General features: G+C 40.6%; 1 protein-coding gene across 1 annotated transcript in view; it reads left to right on the top strand.

Moving 5' to 3' along the window:
• Positions 1-12,286, top strand: part of LOC128975575 (protein HIRA) — a 38,437-nt gene that overhangs the window by 18,875 nt on the left and 7,276 nt on the right. Inside the window, exons 11-19 of the mRNA XM_054392538.1 lie at positions 1,369-1,474; positions 2,996-3,223; positions 4,561-4,646; positions 5,121-5,315; positions 6,683-6,850; positions 8,351-8,555; positions 9,338-9,442; positions 10,817-10,965; positions 11,656-11,817. Coding sequence (XP_054248513.1) covers positions 1,369-1,474; positions 2,996-3,223; positions 4,561-4,646; positions 5,121-5,315; positions 6,683-6,850; positions 8,351-8,555; positions 9,338-9,442; positions 10,817-10,965; positions 11,656-11,817 — 1,404 coding nt within the window. The remainder of the gene's footprint in view (positions 1-1,368; positions 1,475-2,995; positions 3,224-4,560; positions 4,647-5,120; positions 5,316-6,682; positions 6,851-8,350; positions 8,556-9,337; positions 9,443-10,816; positions 10,966-11,655; positions 11,818-12,286) is intronic.

The following is a 12,286-nucleotide window of genomic DNA, read 5'->3' as shown; positions in this document are numbered from 1 at the left end:
AGTCCATTCTGGAAGCAAACTGAGTGCATTCAGAGAAATCTGATACCGTTATCCTGTTAATGCTGTCTTGCTTCTATTTTAGAGTTTTAGACTTGGATCCATCTTCATAATAGCTGAACATGATTACCTTTTCATGGAACAAATGCTTGGATCCAGAAGTGAATAGAAGCTCAGCAATTTTGTCTGCTAAGCAAAGAGAAAACTAAACAAGATTTTATCATTTTCTGACTTGGAGTAGTATTAACCTAGTTGGACAGTGCTGAGGCTAACTTCTCTGGCTGTGATGCTATCAGGGCAGCAGCCACCACACAAAAAAAATTATTTCAAACAGCTGTAGCCATGGTAATTTGTGGAATGTATTTTAAGCCTTGCTGGGATGATTTGGATAGGACTTCAGAGCTCTACCTGCTTCCCTTTCTTCTTCTGTGCTCTGTGACAAGTCATCTCTAAACCTCTGTGCTGCTGTCTCTGAGCATTATGATTGGACTGGCAGTCAAAACTTGTCAAGTACTGGTTTTTTTCCAAGTGTGCATTGATAGGTTATATATAGAAGGTTTTCATTTCACTAAGACTAGAATTGGTAGTTTCTTCTCTCTCTTCTACCAAGGAAAACCTGTTGAAACCTCCAGTATATCCCCATATGCAAGAATGTACACTTTGATTAAAAGCCCAAATACTGAACAAGTACAAAATCAGCCATATCTTTTTGCCTAGTACAGAGAGTTTTGGACCACTCAGATGCACATCTTGCTGTCTTTTTGTTCCTGTCACTTCAGATAATGATGATAGAGAAGAGGCATTTACCTAAGATGCAGAGCTGCTCTCTTAAGAGTCTCATTCCTTCTCTTCCTGTCTTTAGTTATTCAGGCTGGAAGCTTTGTACAGGAATGGACTACCTGTTACTGAATTCCCATGTATGATGAAGCTTCATCTTCCTTGGGCCCCAGACAGCAATTTACAGGGCCTTAAAACAAGTGTCTGGCTTTCTTAGCTGCTGAAGGCCCCTCTCTACATCCAGTTCCATTAGCACACAAATTTTGTACATCTTTTGAAGCAAATACATTTACAATTTTCTCTCCTTGTTGATTGTTGTGCCCCTACAGAAAGGTTTGCACGGTGCTGATCGTGCCATAGGTAGGTGTATTGTTCTAATGCCACCTTCCTGCATGCAGTCTCCAAAGGAATATCAAGCACATGGATTCCTGCTGTCCTTCACCCTGTCTCCTTCCTGCCACACTTCTTTAGTTCCATCAGTAGCTGCTGTGATAATGCATCTTATGTAAGATTTTCATTGAATAACTTAGCGTATTGCACCTTTGCATCCATGAAAAGAGACTGATAACAAAGATGGACCTTTATTTCCTTCAGGACTCTTAATGGACTTGGTATCCTGGTGTGTTCCATGGATGGATCAGTGGCATTTCTAGACTTTTCCCAGGATGAACTTGGAGATCCACTCAGTGAGGAGGAAAAGGTACAGTAAGCACTGAGAGAATCTGTGATTATATTTAAGGGGTGTATCGTATCAATTAAAATATTGGACTCCTTAGAGAAGTGTGTGGTGACTGATATTCCATATCACAGAAGAATGTGTTCTTGTCTGCTTTCAAATCATTAAAAAAGAGCAGTCAAGAAAGGAATTTCTGATATTAGTTTCTATTCTGGAAAGAAAGTCTGTTTGGAAAACATCCTCTTTTAGTACCTTTTAAGTAATTATTTGGCCAAGGAAACAGGGAGTGCTTCAAAACACTTCAGCAAAATTGGTCTTTGTCTTGCAGGTCTTTTTAAACTGATTACTCTTGGCTGGTTTTTCCTCTTGTTGCTATTAACAGCTAAAGCTTTGAATTCCAGTTATTTCACATATTGATTTTGTGTTAGCTGAAAATATTGAAAATAAATAAATCTATAGTGGATAAATGATTGTCATGCTTTAGGCCCAGCCAGCAAAAAAGCACCACATGGCCTGTAGCTCACTCCTCCCTCCTGGTGGGATGGGGAGGAGGAAATAGAACAAAAGCTCCTGGACAAGGACAGAGAGGGATCACTCATCAACTGTGGTCTCAGGCAAAGTGGACTCCACTAGGGTTAAAAACTCTATCAGTTTAGTTCATTACCAATCAAAACAGGGTAGGATAATGAGAAATACAACCAAATTTTGAAAACACCTTTCTTTCCACCCCTCCCTTTTTCCTGGGCTCAGCTTCACTCCTGAATTCTCTACCTTCTCCCATCCAGTGGTACAGGGGTCGGGATCCGGGGTTGGGATCACATCATCACGTTATCTCTGCCACTCCTTCCTTCTCAAGGGGAGGACTGCTCACACCCTTCCTCTGCTCCAGTGTGGGGTCCCTCCCATGGGAGGCAGTCCTCCCTGAACCTCTCCAACACGTCATTCCTATGGGCCTCCAGTTCTTCATGGACGGCTCCATCGTGGGTCCCTTCCACACGGTACAGTCCTCCCAGTGATGGACTGCTCCAGCACAGGCTTCTTTCAGAGCCATGACCTTCTGTGGACACAACCACCTGCTCCAGCATGGGGTCCTCCACAGGCTGCAGTTGGGCATCTGCTTCACTATTAACCTCCATGGGCTGCAGAGGAATCTCTGCTCTGGTGCGCCTCCCACCCTCCTTCCTCAGTGACCTTCGTGTCCACATAGGTATTTCACATCTCACTCCTCCCCCTGCTGCAGACTTTCCTCCTCTGCATTATCACAGAGGCACTACCACTGTCCAGCAATTGGCTCAGCCTTGGCCAGAAGCAGGTCTGACTCAGAGCTGGGGAAGCTTCTAGCAGCTTCTCTCAGGAGCCACTGCTGCGACCCTTCACCCACTACTAAAACTGCCACAGAACCCCACCAGAGGTGTAAAACTGATACAGAGAGCGTTTACATTTTCTGGATTCCATGAGATTTGTGTGTTTCCATTACCTGGGGATGGGTGGTGTGCTAGCAGTTGTAGTCACTCTTTTTGTGTGATCCATTTTTAACACTCATAGAGCAACATTCATCAGTCCACCTATGGTAAAAGCCTGGCAATAATGACCGAAGCTCAGTTGTCTACCACCATTATTGAGAACCCAGAGATGCTCAAGTATCAACAGAGACAGCAACAGCAGCAGGTGGAACAGAAGAATGCATCCATCAGGGAGTCATCTGGGACTGCAACAGCAGCTCCCAAAGTGGCAAGCATGGTTAATGGGGAGAGTTTGGAGGACATCCGAAAGGTAGGTGTCCTTGGATAGCCACTTTATAGTGGCAAGTACTAAGCAGATAAATATCAAACTACTTATGATAAATTTCTGCTTCCTTATTTGTCTTGAAATGCACCTTTCTAACCTGTGAATCATCCAGCTGACATTTCTGGCACTTGTTGAAAAGTTAAAATGCTTTTAAGCAGAAGTAAGACTATGGAATAGGGCTTGTGGATATATCTGTATCTGCCCTGGTGAGACCACACCTGGAATACTGTGTCCAGTTTTGGGCCACCCAATTCAAGAGAGACAGGGATCTGCTGGAGAGAGTCCAACAAAGAGCGCTGAGGATGGCTGGGGAACTTGAACATCTCTGCTATGAAGAAAGACTGAGAGACCTGGGGCTGTTTAGTCTGGAGAGGAGAAGGCAGAGAGGGAATGTTATCAATGTCTATAAATACCTGAGGGTGTCAAGATGAAGGTGCCAGGTTCTTTTTGATGGTGCCCAGTGATAGGACAAAGAACTATGGGTACAAACTGGAACACAGGAGGTTCCACTTCAATATGAGGAGACACTTCTTCATGGTGAGGGTGATGGAGCCCTGGAGTAGGCTGTCTAGAGAGGTTGTGGAGTCTCCTTCTCTTGAGACATTCAAAACCCACCTGGATGCATTCCTGTGTGACCCACCCTTAAGTGATGCTGCTCTGGCAGGAATGTTGGACTGGATGATCTCTGGAGGTCCCTTCTAACCCCTAACATTCTGTGATGGGTGCTAAATTCTCAGTGTGCTGAAAGGTAGCTATAACAAGCAGTAGAACTGCCCTTCAGTTTCTCATTGAAGGAGACAGCATTATTTAATTCTCTCCTAAGCACAGAAGGCAAGTTTTAATAAAGGATTCAATGCACACAGCTGAGAACGTTTCAGGCTTGACTCTGTGATGTGGAGAACAGATTCCATTCTCCACAAATGCCTTTTCTACAGATGGATAGACCCCGAATTGGAAATGCATGTGTCTAAATTAAAAGGAATGTATGTTATGATGCAGCCTGAGAGCAGTAATCAGAACCAGGACTCTATTGTACTTTGTACTGTCTAACCTTCTACTTGAAAAACACCTATTATCAGTAAAGAAAAAATAGTGGTAGTATCAAAACAATTCTTTTGTTAACAATTTAAATTCTGTTTACATAGTCATAGCATGAATCAACAAAAGATAATATGAGGAAAGATCTGTGTCAACAGATTTGTAATTGAGGAACATCTTCTAATATTCTTGTCAGTTGGGGAAAAAAAAGGAAAAAAGAAAATAAAAATAAAAAAGGCATTTCCTATTTAGCAGAAATGACAATGACATAAATTTTCCTACAGAATCTCTTAAAAAAACAAGTTGAAACGCGAACAGCAGATGGCCGGAGAAGGATCACACCTCTCTGCATAGCTCAGCTGGACACTGGGTATGTTGGAAGTTGTCTTTTAGAATCTTTCTTTACTTTCCTTTTTTTTTTTTTTTTTTTTTTGTACCTGAAGTGAACTCAGAATTCTGATTTATTTTAATCTTCTGGTCTCCGAAAGCACTTGCTGGCAGTACCTTGTGTATACTTGCAGAATAGAGTTTCAGCCTATGCTCTCTTAGCTGTAAGATCTCACTTCTAATAAATAATCATAGATAAGAGAATTACCCTTACAGATGAGTGAACAATGCTCTAATGTGTAGCAGGCTCAGTTCTGCATTAATACTGGCCTTAGCATCCTTTGTATATGAGAAATGACTCTGGGAAGTTGGGTGTTGGTGGCTTGTTTAGGTAGTGTCTGCATGAGGAAAAGGGAATAAACAGTTCAGTTAGAATGACTCCTTTTCAAGTCTTTTCAGGTATTTTGAGAAATGTTTTCAAAAGAATCCATATTTATGGTCTGTCTTTTTTGTTTAGGGATTTTTCTACAGCATTTTTCAATAGTATCCCAATATCTGGATCTCTGTCTGGCTCAATGATGTCTTCTCAAAGTAACCAGCAGCTCATGTCATTAGATTCTAATGCAGCAAATTCCCTTAATACTTCTAAGCCTTCTGTAGAGCCAACAGCAGCTAGTATAAAACCAACAGATGATGCAGCCAATAAAGATGGGTCAGTATTTGCAGTTTTGTTTTTCACTTTTATGACTCTGTTCATTATTTTTAATTTTTTTTTCAATTCTGTAATCAAGCAATTATTCAAGTGGTTTCCTTACTGCAAAACTTCCAAGAATCTAACGTTCCTGAAAACATTGATTTTTATTAGTATTTGGATCCTTTAAATCGTGATAAATGAATCAAATCCATATGTATAGTCCTGGAAATGAACTTCAGTGTAATGAGGTACACAGTTGATTGCTGTAGCATAGTTGATGCTGTAACATTGCCCTGCTTATAGATTACTGGGTTGCTATTAGTAAATAGCAGAAGGTTTTCTAGCAATGAAAGTAATGAAGCCTATTTGCCAGCAAATTCTGTCCTGTAGATCTCCTCTCTTCAGGCATGGTAATACTTCTTCCCTGTGGAACAACCCCCATCAGAGCACAGTGACATTGACTTGTTAATGCAGATATGCCAGTGTATCTTTAATCAGAATACAGCTAAACTGTACTTGTTTCTTCCCTCAAACATTGACTTGGTTTCTTCTCAGTGTATGGGGTTTTTTATAGCATTCATAAAAGCAGTGTCATTGGAACCTCTACTGCTCCATCAAATTTAGTTTAAATTGGCTGGAGATTAAAAAATGAGTGAGCAGATGATGAGAAATGTTTGAGAGTTGAAACTGTTAAGTCTCCTTGTCTGTGGAAATTGGCCTTATAAGAGCTTTTTAGTACAAACATTGGTTATCTTAGAGCCATTCTTTCTTTCAATTCATTCAGAGAATTGAAAGTAAACAGCTATTCAAATAACAGATCCCTGGAATGCTTTAGTGTGGGAAAAACACATTCCTATGCCTTAGAGTTATGCTTGGAAAGGCCTAATAATTTGTTTGAATTCTGCAGCAACAAAATCAAAACCTGGAATGAATCTTTTCAGCCCAAATTGATTGATAACCAGAGAAATATAGTCTTGTAATGGAAAGCATTTGGGAACCTGATCAAGGAGTAAAAGCAGGAACTCTCCAGTTCTCATTTAAAATAGAGATCCTTCGCCTTTGGGTGTATAAGTACCATCAGAAAGTATAATTTACTTCCTGAATTAAGATATATATAATGAATGGATTAGGGTCTCTTAATCTGTATATATTTACGTAGCCACATGAAGCTCTGAGATGTGTCATAAACTGGTTTTGAGAGTAGGCAAAGCTTGCAAGATGCTGATGTGTGAAAGAGGAAAAAGCATCTTGTAATGCCTGTGTGTGCTTGAAAGGTTTGCAATATGGTTTCTAGCCAGTGTAATGAATGCTACCTAGTTCTGAGCACGGCAGGTTACTAGTACTAAATTTCATTCAATCCTTGTTTTTCTGTCTCTTATTGACAGTCTAAATGCTACCTCTGCCTCAGCTGCTCCTCCTGCATCATCTTCTGTGTTGACAACTCCATCGAAGATTGAACCCATGAAAGCATTTGACTCTAGATTTACAGAGCGATCCAAAGCCACCTCAGGGACTGCTGTTGTCACAAATACAAATCAGACTGTTGTGGACAGGTGAGACAGGGGAAAGTAACTCAGGGAATGAAAATGCTGATTCTCTGTGGTGTGGATGTCATGGTGCTGGCATTCTAGAAACTGCCTTGGGTCTCTTCCACAATTGGAAGGAAGGAGACAACTGCAAATAAGTAAATTCTTTGCTAGGATAAGCCCTTTGTACATTTGTCTCTGGCATTTGGGATCAAGAGGGTTCTTCAAAGTATTCTGAGTTCAAACTCTTGTTAGCAGGGGCTGTGTGTGCATGTGCCTCCTTGTGTGGCTGCATGCATCTGTGCTCCTTAGACGACAAAAATAGTCAGCCTGCATCTCTGTACCAGCGTGAGATTTACTTCAAGATAAATTACTGTACGTGTCTGCAGACTGCCTATCATCATAATAGCTGCAGTTGTATTTCACTTGCATGCCTTGAAGGCATGCAGAGAAGATGCTTTGATTTTAAGGAGTTTTTGGCTCTGGATTCACATGGTTTTGAAACAAAAGCTGCAAGCCTTTGTTTTGTGACAGAGTGTGTTATGGCATAAGTGTTCCTGCTTCGCCAAAACAAGGGACAGAAAAAAAATAGCAATCTTGAGAAGAGAAAGAATTGGGTAGCTCCCCAATTTATTATTAATAAAATGTGGGTTTACTAAGTACTTCAATGTTTATGTCAAAGGGTTTCACCATATGATGCAGAAAAAAGATGTGCTAAATTGCTCACTTCTGATGTGTCAGTGGAGATGGATCAAAGTGTATTATTTGAAGTAATTTAAATGCCAAAGGAAAAAGGTTTGGATTATACAAGGGACTTCCAGGAAGCCAAGTGGATATGGAAAAAGTGGCAAAACATTGGGAGTTAATAACCAGCCACTGGAGGGAATGGGAAGAGTGTGGTTAAATGACCTGGTTTAGGGTATAATGTTAACAAAAGAGTTCAGAGTATTGTACTTTGTTTTCTTTAGTTATATTGTGTTGCTGAAATGGAAAATGCAGCAGTGGGGTCGTTTGAGTGGTTTGCAGATATGCATCTTATTTGCAGTAGTCAGAAGTGAATAGGACAACTTTGGGGGATAAACAAGAGGATGACAAATGAAGTTCTGCATGAGTAAGCAGAAAGTGTCATGTCCATTGGGGGTAAAAGTGAACTTCTCTTGCATCTTACAGAGTGCTGAATTATTTATATCAACCCAGAGAACCATCTGATTGTAATGGACCTGAATGCTAAAAATAAAGCTGTTATTTACAGCTTCATCCAGTTATTAACTACTAGTTTGATTAGCTTTTTTTTTTTTAAAGGAGAGAATATATCTGATCAGCTTACATATATATTGCACATTGTACTTCTGCAGAGTGTTTGCTGTACTTCTTCAGCTTCCTCCTCTTGCCTTTGTATGCTTTGCAATGCACTCAGACAAGGCTGAGAGTGTATCTTCGTAGCTACAAGAACGCAGCACCTAGCATATGCAGCAGCTTTTGGAATCAGCTTATACCTAATGTGAAATGTGTTTTTTGCTTGCTCAGACTGAAGGATCAGAATTTAATTAAAGATAATAAGCCCAAGGATATTCTGGAGAGCAGCAGTGACAGTGAAGAGAAGATTCCAGCTGCTAAGCCACTCAGCGCACCCAAACGGAAACTGGAACTTGAGGGAGAAACAGTAGAAAAGAAGAAAAAAGGAAGGCCCCGAAAAGACTCCAGACTCGTACCAGTAACTTTAACTGTTCAGGTGAAAGAAGTGAGATTCACTGTGGCTTTCAGTGTTCATTTAATAAAGTCAGTTCCATGTTGACTTGTTCCATCAAGTCAGGGAAACAAGAGTAGTGTCAATGCCTCAGAATCTGTAACCATCCTTCCTCGTGCTTCTAAAGTTAGTGGGTTTTAGGGTTGAAGGTTACAAAGAGGAGATGCACACAGTGTGGCAATGTGTCCATCCTTTACAGAAGTGTATAGTTACTTCTTAAATGGTACCAGCACACTTAGTAGTGGGAGCCTGCCAAATGGCTATGGAATAAAATGAAACACCAATGGGGTTTGGTGTTCTTTGATGGTGAGTGACCCAAGCACAAGAGAATAACTTGGATGTAGTAACTAAAATGGTTCTGAATTTCCTAGGATCCATGAAGTAGTGAGCTGCAGTGGAGTTTCCATCATTTTGGGGAACACAGTTCCCTCTATTTTCACTATTCAGAACTTAGACTTTTTCCATGCATATTAGCATCTCCATTAATTAGTTGCAGCAGAAAAAGGGTGGGATATACATGTTTAAAAAAAAAGACTCCTCCTAGTTTGTTTTGGGGTTTTTTATTCTTGGAAGCTATATTTAAAAGTTTGTACTAAGGCAACTAATTGGAAAAAGATCAATATTTGCAATTGGCATTATTTGGAATTAACCCTTCTCTTTCAAGTCTTTTTATATTCTAGAATATCTTTGGTTTGAACTTCTTTCAATGGAAAATTTTAACTGCTTTTACAGTTGTCATTTGGGGTTTGTTTTGTTTTGTTTTCCAGTCCCAAGCTGCACTGGCCTCTGAGAAGGATGCTGCTTGCATCTCTGCACCAGCATTAGCACTTAAACTGCCAACCCCAATCCCACAGAAATCGTTTACTTTGCAAGTGAGTGGACTATAATGGGGGAAAAAAGTTTAATACTTAATAAAAAACCCAAAGTTCTGCTTTTTGGTTATTTTCAATATTCTTAGATTATTCATAGCCTTAGATAAATTAATGTCAGAATATGTGTATTTGTTCAAGCAAGATTATAGAATGGTTTGGGTTGGAAGGGACCTCCAAAGGTCATCCAGTCCAACCCCTCCACAGTGAGCAGGAACATTCTGCACTCAGAGCCTTGTTGAGCCTGACCTTGAATATCTCCAGGGATGGGGCCTCAACTACCTACCTGGGCAACCACTCCATCAGGTCCATATCCTTCCTGTGTTGAAGGCTCCAGAGGTAGACACAGTACTACAGGTGAGGTCTCACCAGAGCAGAGTGGCAGAATTCCCTCTCTCTTGCTGACGATGCTTCTTTTGGTGCAGCCATTGGCCTCCTGGGCTGCAAGCACATGCTGTTGGCTCATGTCTAGCTTCTCATCCACCAGCACCCAAAAGTCCTTTTCTGTCATCCCCCAGCCTGGGTTGATGTCTAGGATTGCCCCGACCTAGGTGCAGGACCTTGCACTTCACCTTATTGAATCACATGCGATTTTCCTTAGCCTACCTCTCTAGCCTGTACAGATCCCTCTGGATGAGATCCTTGGATGGATCCTGAAGGGATAAGTCCTTCAGACTTATCAGCTGCACCACTCAGCTTGGTATCAATCTCACTGTCAATATCTCTTAAGAATTTGTCTGTATTGTGAAAGTTAATGGTGAAATGGATAAAAATAGCACACTTCTGAATTAGCTAAACTTCAGAGAGATACTTCTGGTTCTGCAGGCCCTCCTCCTGGTTAACACATCTGTGTCATAAAGATAAGAGTCTCTGATGGGAGTAACTGCTGCATTATTAGACCTGTGTTGGTAGTATACTGCTGAAGATAAAAAAACCCAAACAAGTATTTTCAGAGCTCTCTAGAGGTGGTTCACTCTGAAGAGACTGGCAAGTAGCATTGCTTTAGGGATTTAGGAAAGAAGTTCTCTGTATGTTGAGACTGTGGTAGTCTGTTTCTAATTGCAAGATCGTAGGGAGGCTGGGCACATCTAGGCACATCTGATCTGGTGCCCTTCATTAGGAGGCACAGACTAGCACAACCTTTCTTCATTCCTATGCTTCAAATACAAATAAATTATTTATGTTCTAGCCAAGACTGCTTTTCAGAGCTCTGCTTCTTTTTGAAGTACCACAGAAAGTTTTGAAGCTACTTAAAAAAGAGAATTCCATACTTAAATCTAGGCTTAATGTTGACATTGGTTTAGATATAATATTGCTTGCTGCTTTTTTGAATAGTTTTTTTCCTATTCCAAAACTCATCTTGTTTTTATATTTCAGGTAAGTTCAGATCCATCAATGTACCTTGAAGTGGAGAATGAAATGATCACAGTGGGAGGATCAAAGCTGAGCAGGTTAAAGTGTAATCGAGAAGGAAAGGAATGGGAGACAGTCCTCACCAGTCGAATTCTCACTGCAGCAGGAAGCTGGTAAGAGAGGATGTTTTGGAGGAAGAGGGTCTTAAAGGCCAGAAGACATTTTTAGGGGTATGAAAATACACTTTACAGAAAGCTATTTGCTCCTAGCCCCCCATCTTTACAAAGAAGTAGAAGCTTTAAAGCTATTTTAATCTGCACATTTAAAGAAATTGATTAACTGGATCACTTCTCTTGGAGATTTTTGTGCTGCTTTGGGCATGGCTCAAGATCTTTATTTCTCTTCCAGCTATTTTTCCCTTTTAGTTAGTTATTTTCCCCTTTAGTTATTTATGTTCCCCTTTCTCACCTTGCTTAGTTTCAACCTAAGTGTTTTAATTTAAAGTGTATATCTGAAGCCTGAGCCATGTTCAGATCTGAAGGACTTGTATATACCAAAAAGCCTTATTGACATGTGCAGCTATGCTCCTTGGTGTGATAAAAGATACTATCTTCTGCCTGCAAACCTTCTCTTGCCATCTCCTTACACCATCATAGTCCCCATCAAATGAAGGAGGCATGGAATGCAGCTGTATTTGTGTCCCATGGTTTTGGCTTTTAAAAAATCCTGGGTACCAAAAGGAAGGTATTTACCTTTTGGGAAATTAGCCCACGCTGTATGCTAACTTAAAATGAGTCTGGCTTTCTGCTGCTTGCATTCAACCAAATGTAAGTGTTTCTTTTTTGCTTTATTATCTTTTTTAGTGAGATTGTAAGTGTAGCCTGTGAGAAACGAACCTTGTCGGTATTTTCAGCTTGTGGTCGTCGCCTTCTTCCTCCTATAGTATTGAATACACCCATTTCCACCCTACATTGCACAGGTTCTTACATCATGGCTCTCACCACTGCTGCTACGCTCTCTGTTTGGTAAGTGCGCTCTCTGGGCTGTGTTTTGTAGGTAACTATTCGGTTGTGTCGATGCAGTTCTGTTGAAACTTGCACTTAAACCACAACAGATCTGAGCACAAGTCCAGTTTTGGACGTAATAGGGAGTTAGCTGGGCAAGACATGAATCCTGTTTCTTCTCTGTTCTGGAACAGTCCATAATATTGATTTTTTTTCACTGTAGAAGGAAGATAAAGGATCAGCCAGAAGTTACTAGTTTAAACAGGTTCCCTTGGATAGATTTGTCGTGTATAGAACAGATTGAGGGGGCAACTTCCAACTTCCATCATACTTGGCCAATAAAGTACATGAGTTCAAGTACATGCTGCAGCCATTTTTAACATACCAAGAGAAAAACTGCAGTACTTGTTTATGGTGTTGAATTTAATCTATGTCTCATACAATTCAGAGCTTCTGAAGGAGTTATTTGGATCCCCTCAGTATTTGTTTA

This window comes from Indicator indicator, chromosome 26 (genome assembly GCF_027791375.1).
Source record: "Indicator indicator isolate 239-I01 chromosome 26, UM_Iind_1.1, whole genome shotgun sequence".
Lineage (NCBI taxonomy): Eukaryota > Metazoa > Chordata > Aves > Piciformes > Indicatoridae > Indicator > Indicator indicator.
The sequence above is the reverse complement of the archived record's forward strand: the minus strand, read 5'-3'. Positions and strand labels throughout refer to the sequence as shown.